At 39.5% G+C, this 21,781-nt stretch overlaps 1 protein-coding gene across 1 annotated transcript in view; it reads left to right on the top strand.

The window, feature by feature from the left end:
• Positions 1–21,781, top strand: part of SERPINI2 (serpin family I member 2) — a 45,288-nt gene that overhangs the window by 6,927 nt on the left and 16,580 nt on the right. Inside the window, exons 5-6 of the mRNA XM_007523642.3 lie at positions 10,989–11,086; positions 15,756–15,842. Of these exons, the coding sequence (XP_007523704.1) occupies positions 10,989–11,086; positions 15,756–15,842 (185 nt within the window). The remainder of the gene's footprint in view (positions 1–10,988; positions 11,087–15,755; positions 15,843–21,781) is intronic.

Here is a 21,781-nt window from a genome sequence, read left to right as displayed (position 1 = left end):
AATGCATTGAAATCACATTCACTTCAGTGATAGAAAGACAGGCGTGAACCACACTAGCACTGTTTTTCTCATGGGAATAACTGAATTGGGGTGTTCAGTATGAAATTCTTAAGCATGCAGTGTTAAAAAAATTGACTGTTAAGATTAAAAGGAATGTTTGTGTTTTTATTATTTACTTACCTCTCATATTTTTCCTATTGGAATTTGAAATATTTATCTTTTATTATGATTAAAGAAAATCAAGCTTCCCAAACATTTCCAGTATACTTTGGATACTACATTACATATTATAAAATTAAAATATGTTCAGTCACATTTGACTCTAGCAAACACTGAATTATGAACCGCCCTATAGTCCACTGTAGGTAGTACAAAATGGAAACTGTGGAGTGGGGCAGTGGCTCACTGGGTTAAGCGTACATAGTATGAAGCACAAGGACCTATTCAAGGATCCAGTTTGAACCCCTGACACCCCACCTGTGGGGGTGCAGGAGGTGGGGTGGGGGAGTGTCTCTTCACAAGTGGTAAAGCAAGTCTGTAAGCGTCTCTCTCCCTCTCTATCTCCCCACCCTCAATTTCTCTCTGTCCTATCAAAGAAAAAAAATTGAAAAAATGGCCACAGGAGTAGTGGATTCACAGAGCAAGCACTGAGCCCCAACAATAACCCTGGAGGACAAAAAAAGGGAGGAGGGTTTGTTAGGGCAAATAGGAATATTACCAATCCCTTTTTTTAAATGTTTGAATCATTTCATTAGGAAATTAATGATTTACAAGTGAGTTGTTACATAGCTACAATGTATTATCTCCCTGTGACATTAATTTCTTAATGAAAATATTATTAATCATATTCCATCTCCAGAAAATACTTTTATTCCCCTTGGTTATCTCTGAGGTTTCACCTCTCTAGGCAGAATTTCTCAGAGTGTAAGAGAGAAGAGAGAGAGAGAGAGACTGACTGCAGCATCAAAGCTTAGTCCAAAGTGTCTCTCTCTCTCTTACATGGTAAAGCAGCACAATACCCAACTGAGCTATTTTTTAAAATTGCCACCAGGATTATTGCTTGGGCTTAGTGACTGCACTTTGAATCCACAACTCCCAGTGAACATTATTTTTTCCTTTTTCTTTCTATTTTTATTTGACTGGACACAGAAATTGAAAGTTGTGGTGGGGGGAGTTAGAGAAGGAGAGAATAGATATTCACCTGCTTCATGAAGTGTTTCCCCTACAGGTGGGTACCTGGGGCTCGAACCTAGGTCCTTGTGCATGGTAAAGTGTGCACTCAAACAAGTGTGCCACCCCATCCCTGCCCAAGTAAGCTGTTAAGATGTTTTCCTCCCTCCCTCCCTCCCTTCCTCCCTCCCTCCCTTCCTTCCTTCCTTCCTTCCTTCCTTCCTTCCTTCCTTCCTTCCTTCCTTCCTTCCTTCCTTCCTTCCTTCTTTTTTAAGCTTCCAGGGTTATTTCTGGGGCTCAGTGTCTGCACCTATAATCCATTGCTCCTGGTGACCATTTTTACCATTTTATTAGGTAGGACAGAGAGATTGAGAGGGGAGGGGAAGATAGTGAGGGAGAGAGAAAGACACCTGCAGACCTTGAACTGGGATCCCTGTGTAAGTACTTGTGCTTTGTACCATGTGCGCTTAACCCACCAACCACTGCTATTTTCCTTCTTTATTCCCTTCTAACACTGCTCACTCTCATACATTTTTTTTCTAAACTTAACCACAACAGTAAAAGAAAGCTCATTTTCTTCCCTCAAACAAGTTACAATTTTCCTTAAAAGGTGGACTTAACTCGAATCCTTAGCCGGAACTCTAAGTCATTTTTCCAATGAGATATCATTCTCTGGTAGCTTTGACCTTGATCTCCTCACAGACTGAGTTTAGAGAGATGCAATATACTGAGTAAGTGACGGCTGTCTTTCTTCTCTGTTATTGTCCAGTTGGCACCAACTAGGTAGCCATTTTGAGACTCAACACTGTTCACACTTCCTGCTCAGTGTCTCACAGGTTCATCTCCATAGTGTTTAAGCAGTCAGTTCTCATACATCTTTCAAGTTTGCCTCACAATTAACAATTCAGTGCAGACATTCCCACTATGAATAATTTGATGTAACCTTTCTTTAACTCTATTTCTTGGAATTTTATGCATATTTGCATTGTAGCACTTATTACATAACATTGTCATTTCTGTTCTCATTCCTGCCTGTCTTGTTTTTTTTTTCTTCTTTTTTAAAAAATATTTATTTTATTTATTGATTCCCTTTTGTTGCCCTTGTTGTTTTATTGCTGTAGTTATTGTTGTTATTGATGTCATTGTTGTTGGGCAGGACAGAAAAAAATGGAGAGAGGAGGGGAAGACAGAAAGGGGGAGAGAAAGACAGACACCTACAGACCTGCTTCACTGCCTGTGAAGCGACTCCCCTGCAGGTAGGGAGCCGGGGGCTTGAACCGGAATCCTTACGCCGGTCCTTGTGCTTTGCACCACCTGTGCTTAACCCACTGTGCTACCACCTGAATCCCTTTTTTTGTTCTTTATACGATATCACCTATGAATTGAGCAATCTTTAATACCTATAGAAATAAATTAAAAATCATTTATATTCTTCCTGCCTATTCTCTGCTATGTTGCTTCTCCTACTTAAGAGGGCAGGTGGTGGAACACCTGGTTAAGTGCTCACATTACAGTGTGAAAGGACCTGGGTTCAAGTGCCTGATCCTCACCTGCAAGGGGAAAGCTTCATGAATGGTGAAGCAGGACTGTAGGTATCTCTCTGTCTCTCTCCCTCTGCCTCTCAATTTCACTCTTTATCCAATAACAAATAAATAAATGAATATTAAAAAAACAAAAAGATGTGAACTCTGAGTCAGGGTTTGTCTCTCTTACATCCAGCCTGCCCTCACCCCCTTTTTTTAAATAGAGACAAAATGGTATAGAAGCAGAGAAAGAAAGTGAAAGAGACTTCAGCACAAAAACTTTCTTTAATGCAGTGGGTACTGAGCTTGACCCTGGGTCATGCACATAGTAAAGCAGTGCCCTAAGTGAGTTATTTCATCAGCCAAGTCCCTTAAAAAATAGTGATTTAATAATGACTGACAAGATTGTAAGATAACAGGGGTACAATTCCACACAGTTCCCACTACCAGAGTTCCATGTCCCATCCCCTCCATTGGAAGCTTTTCTATTTATCCCTCTGGGAGTATGAATCAAGGATATTTATGGGGTGCAGAAGGTGGGAGCTCTGGCTCCTGTAATTGTTTCTCAGCTGAACATGGATTATAGCATGTTATTCCATACCCCTAGCCTGTTTCTATCTTTCCCTGATGGGATAGGGCTCTGGAGAGATGAGGTTCTGGGACACATTGGTGAGGTCATCTGTTCAAGGTAGTAAGGATGGCATCATGGTAGCATCTGCAACTTTGTTGCTGAAAAGTGGCATATATAAATATATATATATATATATATATATATATATATATATATATATCAGGAAAATAGTTTAATAGAAATCTAAAGGTATTAATAGAGAAAATGGAACTAAGGGTTTTCTTGTGGAAAGAAACTATGAAATCTGTTTTAGGAATATTCCAACAGGCTCATGGCTTTAGCTCATTGCTTGAGCCTGACAGTTTATATGCAAGTGGGCTAAAAGTATTGTCTGGAAATGTGGTCTCAGAGTTGGGATTAGGACTAGAAAGTTGGACTAGGGCAGACAGTAGCTTCCAAATATTAGGAAAGTATATTAATGCCATTAACTGTAAACTCCATTGATCTGACCTAGGGCCCATGTCTGTTAATATTTAGCACAGGAGCCTGTGTAACTTGTGCATCCCTGTCAGTCTGAGCTGTGAGCCCATGGTCATAGCTGGGAACATTCTAGGCTGCACTCATTCTAGGACCAGTCTTCCTTGAGTGGCAGAGTATGAGTATCTTGACCCAGCCTCCCTCTGGAGAATGGGGCAGTTTCTCCCATTGTTGTTTTTGCTTTCCCTGTCCCTAAATACATTTCATGGTATGTCATATGTACTGAATGAGTACTGTTGAGTTAAGTCATATCAGTATTTTTCAGGAAACATATTCTATTCTATTTCGGTTTATCTAATTTTAGATAGCTCAGAAGCCAGAATTCATCTTCCCATTCCCTGCTTCATTCCCTTTGGGAATTCAGGCGAAGTCCCTCCTCTTTTCTATAAGTGCAGCTTAATGAGATCTAGAACACCAATCATTATCCTGGTAGGTTCCCTACAGAGAAAGAATAAGATTTAAAAAATTCCACTGGATGGAGGGTTGTTTTCTCATAAATTATCCAGTCTCATTAAGAGAACATTTTTCATAGATTCACTTTTTTACTCAAAAGACATGTGTTCTGACTTCTTAAAGGTACGAATTAAATGTGCTAGGCTTGTGAGCAATTTTAGTCTATCAACACAATTATTATTTTATGTTTCCTGAAGACTAAGATCTTGGATTCTAAGTTCTGAAAAACATTGTCTCCCCAAACATATCATTTTTCTCATGAAAGGAAAATATTCACTAAAAATTGTATTTAGCGGGAGTAGGACGGTATTGCAGCAGGTTAAGCACACATGGCACAAAGCACAAGCACCAGCGGAAGGGTCCCGGTTTGAGCCCCCAGCTCCCCACCTGCAGGCGGTGAAGCAGGTCTGCAGATGTCTATCTTTCTCTCCCCCTCTCTGTCTTCCCCTCCTCTCTCCATTTCTCTCTGTCCTATCTAACAACGACGACATCAATAATAACAATAATAACTACAACAACAATAAAAAGACAAGGGAAACAAAAGGGAAAATAAATAAATAAAAATAAATAAATTTTAAAATGTATTTAGTGCAGAAAAGATCAAACTAGGAGTGCATAATAAATATATCTGGGTAGACTGACAATTTTTTTATTATTCAATACTACATTTTTCACAATACAGTCTCGCATTATCTCTGGAGGCTAGGAGTATAAAGACAAGGTGCCAACAGGTCCATGCTCTATTTAAGATTCTTCCAGAAACTCTTCTTGACAATTCCACAGTGACAATGGGACACATTGGACTATTTGCTTTTGATGTCCCATGACCATCTCACTACATTGTATTGTCCTTTTTCTCTGAGGACACCAGTCCTGTTGGATTAAACACCTGATCTACTCCAGTACAACTTCACTAATGATAATTCCAAGGACCCTATTCCCAAATCAGCTGCCATTATAGTTTGGCAGGCATAAAGACCTCAACATAATATATGAATTGTGGCCGACACAGCTCCACTTATAAGACCAACTTTATCAAATTCTAGCTTATTGTAGAAGTCTTCTTGGCTATGATTTTTAGTAGATGCCAAAAAGAGAAAATTAATCATAAGAATGCTTTTGTGTAAGCAACAGTAGGAAAGAATGTAACTATTTACATTAATATAGTGAAGATATTTATGTTGGCATTTGCTGTTTAACCAGTGTTTCTCATTCCTTTTTTGATATGTAACTAGTTTAGAATAAAGGCTAATGAGATGCAGTATAGTCTGAAACCACTAAGGTACTTTCAAATCTTTATTATCTGCAGCTCTCTGGAGATCTTATTAGGGAAGTCTTTTTGCAATCAGATAGCAGCTAGAGTAATTATGTTACTTTGCCTCAATGCAAAATAAGATCTCTAATCAGTTTAGAAGCCAAATTTCCTTAAGAGGAAGGGCCTCACACACAGTTGTTAGATATAAAATTCTTCTCTAAGAAGTACTTCAAGACTGTATTTTTTGATTATGTGTATGGGGAAAAGTGGTCATCTGGTACATGTGGTATTTGTTTATGTTACACTTTAATGTAAAGCATTAGCATTTCCATGTTAATATGAAATGCCCTGGTTCTTAAGTCTGATTTGCTTAGATAATATATTTCATAGATAAGGAAGCCCAATTGCTTTCAAAATGAACTTACTAATATTCAACTAAGTCTTGGGAGATAGGCACAACCCTTTGTGCATTGCCATACTTCCTTATTGTTTTGATGGCTTACATGTTCTGTGATAGATAATTCACTTCCTGTTCAAAAGCACAGATGGATGAAGACTCTCACTACAGATAAGTTATTGGGACAAGCTCTCTACTGACATAACCCACAGAAATACCCTGCAGACCAAGCCAGTGGCTTTGTGCTAACTCAAAAATCGGAATTGCTTTCTTTCGTTTCCTGGTGACTTTACCTGTTTTCAAACTGTAATTAAAACAGGTGTGTTTAAGTTGGGGGAGAGCCCCTGATATCTGGTATACAATGATGCAGAGAGACTCAGGTTGGTGGTGGGAGCAGTATGAAAACATCTACCACAGCAAGATGAAAAACCGAACTCATGCGCCAATTGTTTTGTAAGTCACTCTTTCCTCAATAAAAATCATCATCATTTTTTTTTTTTTTTGCCTCCAGGGTTATCACTGGGTCTTAGTGCCAGCACTACAGATCTACCCCTCCTGGCATCCATTTTTTCCATCTTACTGGATAGGAAAGAGAGAAATTGAGAGGGGAGATGGGATAGAGAGAAGAAAGACAGAGAGATATCTGCAGTCCAGCTTCACCACTTGTAAAGTGTCCCCCCTGCAGGTGGGGATATTGGCTTGAACTCAGATCCTTGCACTTATTAGTACTGTATGCACTTAACCAGGTGCACCACTGCCAGGCACCTATAACATGATATTTTTTTTAAAAAAAAGAAATTTGCTGTCTCTTAGGCAGATGGACAGTGGTTGGTAGTATATTCTAAAAACATGCACTTCATATGTTGTACTTTGTGTGCATATTTTGCAAATGGTCAATATTGTGATTTTATTTTATTTTATTTTATTTTATTTTGCTGCTGTTAAAAGGCACACTAGCTTTGACTCCACGTGAATTTGAGTTTGAATTCTAGCTCTTGCTTCTCACTTAACCTTGGCCTGAAAATCAACCTCCTTAAGCTTCCACTTCCATGTTAGTAAGAATAATATTGCCAACTTCTTAGGGTTTTTGTAGAGATTAGACACTATAATCTATATTAAGAATCCAGTACTTGGAAGTGTTACTTCACACCTGGCTAGTCAAGGCTGCAATAATTATGGATAATTATGCATAATTGGAAATTGGCTGTAGATGTATTTTATTAAATGATTTTGTAGGTTTCTATTGCTGTGCTTTTTATTGGACTATATTGTAAGCTGGAGTGTTCATTAAATGACTCTGGGGATAATTAGACATTGTTAGAAGTTATAATAAGTTTTGCATTATCTTGTCATTATTATAAAAAAAAATCTTTGGAAGGAGGCCAGGCAGTGGGACAGTGGGTTAAGTGCACATAGCACAAAGTGCAAGGACTGGTGCAAGGATCCCAGTTAGAGCCCCCTGGCTTCCCATCTGCAAGGGAGTTGCCTCACGAGCGGTGGAGCAGGTCTGTAAGGTGTTTATCTTTGCCTTCCCCTCTCTGTCTTCCTCTCTTCTCTCGATTTCTCTCTGTCCTATCCAACAACAATGACATAAATAACAACAACAATAATAGCAACAACAATGATAAACAACAAGGACAATAAAATGGAAAAAATAGCCTCCAGGAGCAGTGGATTTCTTGTGCAGGCACTGAACCCCAGTTATAACCCTGCAGGCAAATAAAGTAAACAAACAAATATATAAAATAATTCTTTGGACTATGATATTAAAAATAGCTAATTTATAGGTAGACTATAACTTTTTTTCCTCCACCTTTATAAGCATGTGCTTTATGCAGTATCAAAAGAGAAAGTGGTGATGAAAACAGAAAAAGAGAAACAAACCACTTCTGGGATAACTATTAACACTCACAAATTCTGGAAGAAGTATGCTATTCCATGTGCATCACTGTATATTGATGTGATTTGCATTATTGGAGATGAGGATTTTACAATTTTTCTCATTCAGTTTAGAGAGAATGTGATAATGAAAGCAGAAGGTGAGAAGCCTTAAAACCAACACACTTCATAATCTTTCTTAGCAGGGACTTGAAGAGAAGTTGAAGAGAGTTGGCAGGAGATGGGCTGTTTTCACTCATTTTAGTGTGCTTGCCCTGAGGTTTCTGAGCTGATTCCTCATCTTCCATGAGCATGTCTTATTTTACTCAGAAAGAACTTAGCTTCTGCAAATATTTGCCTCAGCTGGCTCATTGTCTTTGCAGAATTATTTATTTTGGGTATATGCCTAATAGTGGAATTGTTGGATCATAAGGTATTTCCATTTATATTTGTTTAAGGATTCTCCATACTGTTCTCCATAGTGGTTGTACCAGTTTGCACTCCAACCATCAGTGTTGTATAATTCCTCTCTCTCTTTGTCCTCTCTAACATTTATCTTCTCTGGTTTTATTGATGAAACCCATTCTCACAGGTGTGAGGTGTAATCTCAATGTGGTTTTAACTTGCATTGCTCCAATTATGAGTGAATTGGAGAATTTCCACATATATCTATGAGCCATGCGTCACGTCACTCTTCTTTAAGAGAACCATCTATTTATATTTATTGCCCACTTTTTATTGGACTGTTCTTTTCCTTTTTCTTAAGCTGTATGACTTCTTTGTATAAGTTTGATATAAGCTTCTTGTCTGAAGTATAGTGTGCAAATATCTTCCCACTTACTAGTTTTCCTGTTTATCCTTGTGGAATTTCTTTTGATGTATAGGAGCTTTTTAATTTGATATAGTCCCACTTGTTCATTTTTGTTTTTATTTCCTTTACCCATGGGGAGAAGTCTCCAAATATGACTTTAATTTTAAGGTCCTGAAAGGTTTTGACAGGTCCTGAATTATATTCTTCTGTATATTTTATAGTTTCAGTTCTAGTATCCAAATCTTTGATCAATTTTTCAGTTAATTTTGGTGCATGGTGTTAGGTGGTAGTCTCATTTCATTTTTCTGCATGATAGTGATGTTCAACATCAGGTGAGTGGCTAAAAAATATTATGGTATCTATACATCATGGAATACTACTCAGCTACTAAAAATGATGTCTCCTTTGCATCATGTTGAGTGTAGATAAGTCAAAAAGAAAAGAACTGATATTAAATGGTCTCACTTATTAGTGGGACATAATAAAGTAGGAATGGGAAGGGAGAATACAAAGTCAAACATGGACTGGACACAGTGTGTTACCACAAAGTAAAGGACTCTGGAGAGGAGGGCAGGGGGAAGACTTTGGAGACCTGGTGTATAATGAAATTGTATGCATATGCCAGTGAATAAAGCATTAACCCTCTCAACAAAAAGGAAAAAATTAGAGCAGCTCAAGGGCCAGGAAAAGTAGTTCAATTTTAGAGCACAGGGCTTGAATGCCCAACGATTAGGTTTGATTTATAGTAGAGCTATTGATATATGCCAGGACTGAGTCGTACACTGGTATCTTTCATAAAAATAAATAAGGGTTGATGAAGACAGTAGTGTGTACAGGTTTCTCACCTGCAGAGGTGGGGGGAGTTCATAAGCAGTGAATCAGTGTTGCCAGTCTCTCTCTCTCTTTTTAATTGTCTTTATATATTTATTGCACAGAGATAGCCTGAAATTGAGAAGGAAGGGGGATATGGAGAAGGAGAGAGACAGAGAGACACCTATAGCCCCTGCTTCACCATTCATGAAGGTTTCCCCCTGCAGGTGGGGTTTGGGGGCTCGCACTGTAATGTGCGCTCAACCAGGTGTGCCACCTCTCTCTTTCTTCTCCTTCTTCTCCTTCTTCTCCTTCTTCTCCTTCTTCTCCTTCTTCCCCTTCTTCCCCTTCTTCCCCTTCTTCCCCTTCTTCCCCTTCTTCCCCTTCTTCTCCTTCTTCCCCTTCTTCTCCTTCTTCTCCTTCTTCTCCTTCTTCTCCTTCTTCTCCTTCTTCTCCTTCTTCTCCTTCTTCTCCTTCTTCTCCTTCTTCTCCTTCTTCTCCTTCTTCTTCTTCTTCTTCTTCTTCTTCTTCTTCTTCTTCTTCTTCTTCTTCTTCTTCTTCTTCTTCTTCCTTCTTCTTCTCCTCCTCCTCCTCCTCCTCTTCCTTCTTCTCCTTCTCCTCCTTCTCCTTCTCCTCCTCCTCCTCCTCCTCCTTCTTCTTCTTAACTTCTCTTAACTATATCTACCCAAAAAATGGGTGAAATAATGGCTACTTGGAATGGTGGATTCATCATGCAAGCACTGATGGCAACAATAAGCCTGATGGCAAATAAATAAATAAATCAGAGACACCTGCTTATAATTTTCCTGGCTCAGGTTCAAGCCCCTAATACCATACTGGAAGTGATATGACACTGGAGGAAGCTTTAATTCTGTATATTCTCAGTATCTCTCTCCTCTCTCTTTCACTCTTTTCTGCCCTCCCTCCCTTTTCCTTTCTCTCTCCCCTTTCCTTCTTGTTTTATCTCTGTCTCTATCCAACAAATAAATGAGAATTGAAAAAATTAAATGGCTCAGAGTGATCCCAGCTGGGGAGTGAGGTCCCAGTTCTATAAAAACAAATGAAAATAATAATTAAATAGAGTCCTTTAAAAATTACAGTAGTCACTTCTCCCTTTCCACTAAGCATCCATTCAGAAGTAAGTGATTAGCAACCCAGAACTACTCAGAGGAACAGGGAAAAAAAAATGTCAATGTGTGGAAAAGTCATGTGCACAATGAAAACCAAAGGTCTCAGGGGCCAGGTGGTGGTGTGTCTGTTTAACTGCTCACATTACAGTGGGAAAAGATCCAGGGTCAAGCCCTTGGTCCTCACCTACAGGGGGAAAGCTTCAGGAGTGGTGAAGCAGGGCTGCAGATATCTTTCTGTCTCTTTCCCTCACTGTCGCCCCCTTCCTGTCAAATTTTCTGTCTCTATCCAGTAATAAATACATTTTTAAAAATTAAAAAAAAAGGAAAAATGAAAGCTTTCACAATCTCATCTCTTCCATGTATTCCATCTTATAAACAAACAGAAAAAATGTTCTCTAGAAAATCTGTGCAATGTTTAAAGAACTTTAACCCCCCCCCCTTTTTTTTTTACAGATTCAAAATAGAACACAAATTAGACTTCAAAGGTGCCTTACATTCCTTGAACATAACGGAGATATTTAGTGGTGGCTGCGACCTTTCTGGAATCACAGGTAGCGGGCCCAACAGCTCCTCTAATTAAGATGTTAATGTGCTTTCTGAGAAACCATGTTCACTGATTTAAAAACTGGCAGTGCCTTTACCTCCAGAAAATAAGCAGGCAGGTTGACTTTGCATTTAAGTCATTTTTCTCAGTGAACATAGCATTTCAGAATGCAAGAAAATCTTCCTGTTCTGGAGTTGAACCTGTGCAGGTAAGTCCTCTGAGGTCTTTTATTTTGCCTCTGTTTCAATTTATTTATCTGAACCACTAGAATTACCACTCAAATCCCCTCATCTAGGTGGAACTCATGAAAATATTACAAGCCAATCTACAGACTTTGAGTCCCCAAGGATCCCAAGAAATCAATGTCCATGAGAGGTGGGCCTGATGAGCTTGCTAGGGGAGTTGGAATGTTCCAACTTCTATAGTTAACTTTGAAGAGTTGCTCTTAGACTTTCTCCCAGCTGATAAATTGTGAGTGGGGAAGATGTTTACTTGCACCCAAAAAAAAAAAAAATCCCAAGAAGTTTTCCATTGTTTTGCATCCATGGTAACCACTACACCAAAATTACTGGGTGGTGGTGCACCCAGAAGAGTGCACACATTACCATGAGTGAGAAACCAGGGGCTTGCTTGAGTTTCAAGTCCCTGGTTTCCAGTTGTTGTGGAAATGGAAGCTTCAGGAGTGGCAGAACAATGCTACAGGTGTTTCATTTTCTATTTTCCTTTTTTCCTTTTTATTTATTTATCATCAGATAGAGACTGAGAAAAATTGAGAGGGAAAGGGAAGAGATACAGAGAGACAGAGAGACACCTTCAGCTCTGCTTCACCACTCATGAAGCTTTTCCCCTGCAGGTAGGGACCAGGGGCTCAAACCTAGGTTCTTGCACACTGTAATGTGTGTTCTCAACCAGATGCACCACCATCTGGTCTCTCTGCAGGTATTTCTCAATTCTATCTCTCCTCTATCTTTCTCTGTTGGTATGCTTCTAAATTCTGCTTTTAAGACCCCTTCTGTTTCATTGGTTTAATCCCCCCTGCTTAACACTGTATTCTGTTTACATAACCACTGTTAACTAAGTACCACCCTGCCTTCAGGGCATTGGTTTAATCCTCATTGTTTCTGCACTCTTTTTCCTTCTCCCCAACCCCTATCCTAGTACATCCTCTTCAGACCTGACTCTTCTGCCTCAGGATATATAAGGACAAGATTGTGATTAGGGATAGCTTAGATTGCACTGCGTTCCACATGAATAAAGACTGAACTGCGTACCACTCAGCCATGAGTCCCTGGTCGTCTCTCTCTCCTGCCTGCGAAGCTAGCCCGACAGAACTGTCCCCTTCCCCGAGATTTTAAAGGCCGTGAGGCTAGGCCGTGCCATCCTTACCACTATCACATGCCATTTCTATAGCATCCCCCATGCCTCCCTGAAAGAGGCAATATTATATTATTATTATTATCATTATTATTTTTGCCAGGGTTATCTCTGGGGCTCGGTGCCAGTGCCACAATCCATTGCTCCTGGAAGCCATTTTTTCCATTTTATTGGACAGGACAGAGAGCAATTGAGAGAGGAGGAGAGAGAGAGACAGAAAGACACCTGCAGACCTGCTCCACTGCTTGTGAAGTGACTCCCTCCCTGCATTTCTCTGTCTCTCGCCTTCTATAAAACTAGCCACAAGGAGCAGTTGAGTCATGCAGGCCTAAGCGCTAACCCTGGTGGAAAAACACCACCACCAACAACAACAGAATCAAAAACCCAAACACTAAAAGAAGAAAGAGAGAGAGAGAGAGAGTCAGAGTCCCAGGTCTCCATCCATTTTTTTAAAAAATCCTATCTTCTCTTTTATGAACGGGGGAAGTGGGGTAATGACACAAACTTTTCTATCTGGTGGATTTTGCATCATGCCAGGAAGATACTGCATTTTCTTCTAGAATTACCTGTGCTTTGAGACATAGTCATTGTTTTAGTTACCCATCCATCATGTGAACAAGGGAAGAGAATGGACATGCTTTCCTTCTTGGGTGGAGGTGGATACAGGGTACACAGATGTTCCTTATCACTTTTACACAGGATTTAGCTCCATGTTCTCACTTTCGACAGACTTGCTTGACAGTTTCATCAGCATCAGGGACTAGGCAGTGAGCATTAAATACTGAGACAGGATGCCATCGAGTGTTCTGGAACATAGCCATCATGCCAAGCTGAAAGAAACCAAACTGTTGTTTAATTAATTCTCCCTCTTCTTCCTCTTGGAAATTCATTTGTCTTATCACAGGCATTTCAAAAACAGTCACTCTCTGCAAACTCCCAGCAACTGGTGACTTCTTTTTCTGATATTTCATGTATATATTTATTTAGTGAACAGAAATAGAGAGAAATCATAAACAAGTGGGAGAAGGGAAGGGGAGAGATAAAGAGGCACCTGGAGGATGGGGGAGATAACATAATGGTTATGCAAAGAGACTCTCATATCCTAGGCTGCAAAGTCCCAGGTTCAATTCCATATACTACTATAAATCAGAGCTGAACAGTGCTTTGATTAAAGGAGAGTTAGTAGATAGATAGATAGATAGATACATACACCATTAGTGAAGTTTCTTCCCAGATATGCTACCACCTAAATCTCTAATTTGTCACCTCTATAAAAATAAATTAAAAAAACTTTTTTTTTGGCATAGTAAACTTATGTAGAAAGCCCCTAGCAAATATCTCATAAACACATTTTTCACAAGAAAATCATTCCAAACAGAGAAGAGGTGCTCAGTATTTATTGTTCCATCTCTCCTGAATTGCCTGTTTGAACTGCCTCAACTACACTGGTTCTCTCACTGTGAAAGAGAATGATCACAGTCTATATTGACATTGCATTTGGTCATTGGGAGAATATTGAATTCTGGACTTATTTGTGTAATAAGCACAGACTAAAGGCTACTGATGACTATGGATTGTCAGAAAGGTTGTGATGATATTTTTTCCTTTGTTTTTCTATGCAAAAGTATGTCATGACTTTTCCAATAACCCAATATTTCACTAATATCATGAGATATTTACATAGAACAGACTATGCTCTATGCTCATGTGCCTCTCAAGTTTTGAATGACATGTTTCCATAGAGATACTTTAGATATTCTGATGTCATTCCAGTTAAAGATAAGCAAAATATCTGACTACACATTTTTCCCCCCAATAAGATATACAAATGACCAACAACAAATGTTGGAGAGGTTGTGGGGATAAAGGAACCCTTCTGTACTGCTGGTGGGAATGTAAATTGGTCCAACCCCTGTGGAGAGGGGTCTGGAAAATCCTCACAAGGCTTGAAGTAGCCCTGACCTATGACCTGGATATACTATTTTTTATTTGTTTGTTTGATTGTTTATTATGGAACATTCCGGGCTTGAGGCCTTGATGTTGACTTTCTAACTAAGAAGAGGAGGGGAGGAGAAGATCATCAGGGACCCAGAAAAAATAATCACAAACAAATTGGACTTGAGTTTTATTGGGGACAGGAATCCATCTTCTACAAACATCTCTTTGATTTATTTTGATATTACCTGAGAGTAATTACTTTCCAAAAGCTGCCATAAGTGGCTCCCTTATATAAGGCAATTCTTCAAGAACCTTTTAAAGAGTGAGTTGGGTTGTGTGGGGTAGGTGGTAGTGCACTTGGCTAAGCACACATAGTACTATGCACCAGGCCCCGCTCTTTGCCTGCAGCGGGAATAATTCACAAGTGGTGAAGTAGATCTGCTGATGTCTGTCTGTCTGTCTTATCCAAAAAAAAAAAAAAAGTTAGTTTGAGCTTGATCCTGAGTGTTACATCAAGCTTTTCAGGAGAGTCAAAGCTCCTTTCTCTTCAGTTTTCAAGACATTTCTTCATCTTCTTTACTCTCATGCCATCAGTGAAATCACCATCATGATTGTGTTGTCTCTCAAGGGGCATAGTCAGGTCTCCTGATACTGACACAACAGGGCTAACTGATGGCTTCTCAAGATATAGTTCAACTTCCTCTTTCTCAAGGGGACTATTCTCATGGGACACTGTGCCAGAAATGCCTCACACTTACATGAAATCCCACATATAGGGAGAGAGGAGCATTCTCTTTCAGCTTTTACCTACCACAAAGCAGTGTGAGCTACCATTTCCCATTGGGAGATCAGAGCACAGCACTGAAGTGATTTGCTCAGGAATGACACAAAAACTCTTTGGACGTTCAGAGCCTTGACAGTCATGGAGGAAAGCAAAGTTTGTTTTCAACTTGGATAAAAATCGGGTACAGAACTTAAAAGACATTTTGCCTTTGAGGTTGAATGTTCCATGTGGGATTAATTCAGTTCTGTCAAGTATCTTTCATCTTCTCTGTAGACCAGAACCAAAGAGGGGGAAATCTTCTCTTCATTCAAATGTCACTTAGTGGGACACCTGATTTAAGTCTGATTCTCCTCTGTCCTTGCCTTTTATATCTGGGTTAAACTTGGTCTTCCTGAGTCTCTCTTTATCTTCTCTGCAAGAACTAACCCTCAATCAGCTTTGTCCCCAGCAATTAACTAACTTGGAAAGAGTTTCTTCCTCATTCTTTACTTTGTTCGTTTGAAAGCTTAAATAAATCAGGATCTAATAGGTCTTGTGTATTTGTTTTAGCCCTGGTACACACTCTCATGTCTTTCAACAGATTCATCTGAGCTGTATGTTTCCAAAATCATACAGAAGGTTTTCTTTGAGATAAATGAAGATGGAGGTGAGGCTGCAGCATCAACAGGTAAGACACCTTTTTTACAATAAGATTGGGGGGAAATTGCCTCAAAGTGCTATTTTTTGTTTGTCTGCTTGCTTGTTTGTTTTTTGCAATACTCTAATCCCCCCTTTTCCCCTTTCCTGCTGCATAGTACACAACCAGGAGAGAAATGTAATTGGTTTCATGAGTCAGTGAATCTTTGCAGCCACCCATCACATAAAAGGGAAAGGGGAAGAACTTGGAAAGGTGTGGATATTCATCTTATGATATTTGATAATTCATTACTAATTAAATTACTTGACAATTACCTGATAGTGTGTGTTGAAAGCACTTGAATCTCAGACTTGAAATTAGAGGTGTTCAGGGAAATTGACTGAGAAGTTATGGGATTCCTTTCATTTTTCATGATCTTAAGTTGATACCCACTTTCTAATTTGGTATGTGTCATTATCTCAGTGGCTTTGGCTCTCAGACTCAGCTGCTCATTAGAATCCCCTGAAAAGTATTTTAGAATCCTGTGCCCAGACTATCTCCACAAATAATTAAACCAGTTTCTCTGGAGGCAACATCCAGACTGCAAGATTGCCTTAACGTTTTCAGTGATTCCAGTGCACAGTCAAGGATGAAAAGCTGTATGCTATGGTGGCATGTAGCTTATCACTGTAACAACATATGTAGCACAGAGACTGGAGGAGTAAGTATCACTTGGAAATTTGTTTAAAAAAAAATGGAGGTGGGGGCTGGCAGTGCCACACCCAATTAAGAATATATATTACCAAGCACAAAAAACCAGGGTTTGAGTCCCTGCTCCCCACTGCCAGTGGGGGACACTTCATTAGAGGTGAAGCAAGTCTGCAGATGTTTTTCTCCCTTTTTCTCCCTCTTTCTATCTCCCCTCCCTTCTCAATTTCTCTTTGTCCTATCCAATTTATAAAAAATAAAAGCAGAAAAAAAATGGGAAAAATGGCCGCCAGGAGCAGTGGCTTCATAGTGCTGGCACGGAGCCTCAATGATGATCCTGGAGGCAAAAGAAAAAAGAATATCTTATAAGGGCTGCCAGGTGGCTTACCTGGTAGAACACACTTGTTGCCATGCATAAGGACCTGGGTTCAAACTCTTCTCCAGTGCAAAGGATTGCCTGCAGGAGGCAGCTTCAGGAGGGGTAGAATAGTAGGGGTGCAATCTCCTCTCTCTTTATCTTTTATCCTTGCACTATAGCAAAAAATAAAATGGCTGCCAGGAGCTGTGGAGTTGTTTAGGCACTAAACACCAGTGAGAACCCTGGTGGCAATAATAACAAACAGAAAGTTGTACCTTGGGTTCAACTCCTGATCTAACCTACTGAATTAGAAGTTGTGTTTTGAAAAGTGTCTACGTGATATGTGTCTATATTACAGTCTGAGAATCACTATTTCATGTTACATTTCCTTGGACAAATGCCACTCTGAGTAGTTCTTACACTGAATATTTATCATATTAAAATTATTGGAGGAAAAGACCTTAGATTTGATTAGGAGAAGGAAATCAACTTTAATGAATTCTTTATAACTCTTTTAATTTTCCACTTTGGATTCTAACCATAAAACCATTTTTACATAAAAAAGATATGTATTTTTTAAAAAAAATCCACACTATGGGTTTCTTGATTAATCTGCAATGGTCTGTGGTTCCAGTACATTTTGATATCTGAATAGAGCACTGGAGACAGGTGAGCACACATATTGCAATGTTCAAGGGCCTGGGCTCAAGCCCCTGGACCCCACCCACAGGGGGAAAGCTTTCTAAGTGGAATGGAGAAGCAGTGCTTTGGGTGTTCTTCTCTCTCTCTATCTCCCTCTATCTTCCTTTGCCTTTTAGATTTCTGTCTGTCTCTATCCAATAAATAAAAATAATAACAAATTTAAAAAATTAAAAATATTTTTAAAAAGTTAGAGTACTCCGAGTTCACTCCCATTTTGTCATCTCTGCAAGGACTTTGCATTACTAAGCTGATGGGGCCTTGGCTAAACTGGATGTGCTATTTCAGCCACTGGGGGGTGGGGGAGAGGTTTCACGGGGACAAGTTTATTTTTTAGTTGCTTTTACATAGAACTGGAGAATCCTTAGAACTCATTGCATTGTTCTTCCATCATATTGGTGAAGTCACAGGCCCAGTAATATGATCTGATTCATCTCAAGGTCCGACTATTAACAGAGGTTGAAGTGAAGCTCCCTATCTTCAAGGTCAGGATTAATTCTGCTATTGCCCACTGCAAATTCTTTTCAGTTTAGGATTCTCCACAAGACTGGGAGTTGTAATAATTTTGAAAGGAAGGTAAATGAGTCCATCATGACCCTCAGAATGGCCATCATGAGTGTTTTAACTTTCAGGCACCTGCTCAGGGGATAAGAACAGGAAAGCTCAAACTTCAGGCAAAGGAGAATGGAGTGATAACTGGCAATATATTCTGAGTCAGTTCATCAATTCAGATAGGAGTCTATGTTCACTAGAAATTTGGATAGCATAGCCCTGACCTCTCAGGTAGGAATTTCATACTGTATTGCATATTTTATATTATTGAGGCTGTGCTTGATTGCAAAGGACATCAGCACATGCTGTTCCAAAGTATGCCACTTAGCAGAGGAGGAGTTATCATGAGTTGAAAGCAATGAAGAAACAACAGATACAGGGGCCAGGAGGTGATGCCCCTGGTTAAGTGCACACATGACAGTGTGCAATGATCCGGGTTCAAGCTCCTGGTCCCCAGTCACAGAGGGATAGCTTCACAAGTGGTGAAGCAGGGCCGCAGGTGTCTCTCTGTCTCTCTCCATCTCAATCTCCTCAATCTCCTCTTCTCCTCAATTTCTCTCTGTCTCTGTCCAATAATAAATACATAAATAAATAAAGTTAAAAAAAAAAGAAAGGGGGGCTGAGACAAGATGGTGACTTGGAGACAACACCTGGTGTGAGCCCTGGAAAAAGCAGCTTTCAACCTGGGACTCTTGGGAGAGGGAAGGATTTCTGACTATCGGTGATAAGGGAGAGCAAGGGGCGGTCAGGGTGACATCAAAAAAGAATCCTATAACCCATGCTTAGGCTGGAAAACAGAGGCCAAAAGTACATAGGAAAAGAAATTCTTTTGCTTGACTATTTCTGAACTCACCCTTCCCTCCCACCCCAAAACCAGTGCCCATAGGCTGTCCAGCAGCTCCTAGCAGACTTCCAGTGGAGCTACTTTCTTTATCAAGATTTCTGGCCCAGTAGGGGTGTCATTCCAAGCCTTTTTTTTTTTTCTTTTTGAAGGGGGCTGGAGCTCTATTTGAGTGACAGAATACCTGACCAATCAGGACCTCAGCACTGCATGGGAAAGACTAACTAGAGTTTGTTTGCTTGTTTGATACTTCTTATAATTGGTTGTCTTTGTTTTGTTTAAGAAGGGAACCAGGTTGTGTGCAGCCAGTCTGGAATGGTCCAAGCTGTGGATTGACTTTTAGGGTTTTTTACTCTATTTTATTTTATTATTACTTTTATTATATATGCATGTCCCTTTTCCTTCCTCCTCAGATTGACCAAAATTAACTGTTGTTGCTTTTCCCATTGATAGGTGACTGGGTGTGCTATCCATTGTTTCTCTTTCCTACTTTCCTCCACCTTCCTTTTTCTCTCCTCCTAGCTAATGCAAAATAAAAATCTCTTTCCTTTCACTGCTTTTTTCCCCCACTTCTTCCTTCTTTTGCTTTCTGAATTCACTGACACTCATTTGTGAATTATCCTGCAGAAGAAATATGAGTTGGAGTGGACTCTCTCTCTCTGTCTCTCTCTCTCTGTCTCTCTTTTCTCCTTTCTTTTCTACTCTTGCTATCTCTAGAATTTATAATAGACAGTAGATTTGCGTAATTGTCTATTATTGCTTTGTCTTCTCTATCTCTTCTTTTTCCTTTCCTTTTTTTTTTTTTTTTTTTTGTCTTGGACTGGAAGTGTTGTTTGGCTAACTGGTATTGGTTGAACTGCATCAATCTTTGCTTCAGTTGCTATTGTTGTAATTTCTGAGGTTTGTGACTGCTTTTGTGAAAATACATTAGTGTAGCATGGCTTGTACTCAAAGCACAACAACTGAAGAATGACAAAACACAAGAATACAAGCCACATTAAAAATGGTTAAATCAAGACCAAATAAAACTGCTACCACAATGAATCAGGACAGGAGCCCAGAAGAAACTCCAAATCAGTCAGAAGTAACTATAGATAAGAAAAGTATGCAAGCTATAATAAACCTAATAAACACAGAAATGAAGACCACTATGGAGGAAAGGACTGTCAGAATTAGGGAAACAACAGATGAAACCCTCAAGGAAAATATTAGCTACCTCAAGGTAATTAGAGAACTGAAAGCTGAAATAGGTGAGCTAAAAGGCCAGTTAGCAGAACAAGCTAATACTATAACTGAACTGAAGAAAGAAGCTGAGGGAAGGGAAAGCAGATTAACAGAAGCAGAAAACACAACTAGCCAGACAGAGAATGAGCTAGAGAAAATTAAGAAAGAGGTAAAAAAAAAAAAAAAAAAAAAAAGCTCAAAAAGAGATTGAGAGACACTGAAAACAATAACAGAGACATACGGGATGATCTCAAAAGGAGTAACATTTGTATAATTGGCCTGCCAGAAGAAGAAACAGAGGAAGGGGAAGTAAACATTTTAGAGTAAATAATGGAAGAAAGCTTCCCAGACCTAAACAACAGAAAGGATGTTAAGAGTCAAGAGCCCCAGATAGTCCCAAACAGAATCAACCCAGACCTGAAGACACTAAGAAACATCATAGTTATAATAAAAAGAAGTAAGGATAAAGAAAGGATCCTAAAGGCTGCAAGAGAAAAACAAAAGTCACATACAGGGAAAAGCCCATAAGACTATCAGCAGACTTCACATAGACTCTAAAAGCCAGAAGAGAATAGCAAGATATCTATTGATCCTTCAATAAAAAACATTTTCAACTAAGGATAATATATCCTGCTAGACTTTCAATTCAGACTAGATGAAGGGATCAAAAACTTTTCAGACAGGCAACAGTTTAAGGAGGCAACCATCACCAAGCCTGCCCTGAAAGAGGTTCTAAAAGACCTCTTATAAACAAAAACATCACCATAATACTTGCCATATATCAGAGCAAATAAAAAAATGTTGAATAAAAAAGTAGAAAAAAGAAACAACAGATACAAGAAGCAGTCTTTAACCACCACTTCAGCCCCATATACCTAAAAGGAGACTGTTATTTTGGCAAAGATGTCTCCCTTCTCCCCTCCTGTAACTGGAAGAGGACAAATTCATTTTGAAGACATGAAGATTGGTTCTGGAATAAATTATCCTTCCTATATCTTGCTGAGGGTCCCAGCCCTCAAATACCATTAATTTCCTTTCTAGAATAGACCAATTCTAGAAACTCAAATCCATAGTCTTGTGTCTAGTCACTTCTCCACAGTTCACCATTCTTTGTCAGAATTGTATAAGAGAGTGTCCGGTGGTAGCACACCTGACTGACTGTACATACTAGAATGCACAAGGACCCAGGTTCAATCCACCAGTCCCCACCTGCAAGGAGAAAGCTTCATGAGTGATGAAGCAGGTCTCTCTCTCTCTCTCTTTCTCTCTCCCTGACTCCACCATATATATATATATATATATATATATCCCCTCCATATCAATTTCTGTCTCTATCCAATAAATAAATAAGAATACTAAAAAGGGAGGATTCGACTTCCGGAGGCGGAGCTACGAGCAGCAGATCGCTTTCTCTACTCTCCTCACCTCTCCTCTCCCAGATCAACTAGGAATACCAAAGGAGACCACCCGGACCGAAACAAGACAGGACTAGAATGACCACAGAAACCCAGTAAATCACCCGTGAGTACAAACACGCGTGGCTGGTGACAGAGAGGAGAGAGGGGCCTAAGGAGAGATTAAGTGACTGCTAACAGTTCAACAGTTTGT

The sequence above is a fragment of the Erinaceus europaeus genome, chromosome 14 (genome assembly GCF_950295315.1).
Source record: "Erinaceus europaeus chromosome 14, mEriEur2.1, whole genome shotgun sequence".
NCBI lineage: Eukaryota > Metazoa > Chordata > Mammalia > Eulipotyphla > Erinaceidae > Erinaceus > Erinaceus europaeus.
Note: the sequence above shows the minus strand (reverse complement) of the source record. Positions and strands in the feature narration are given on the sequence as shown.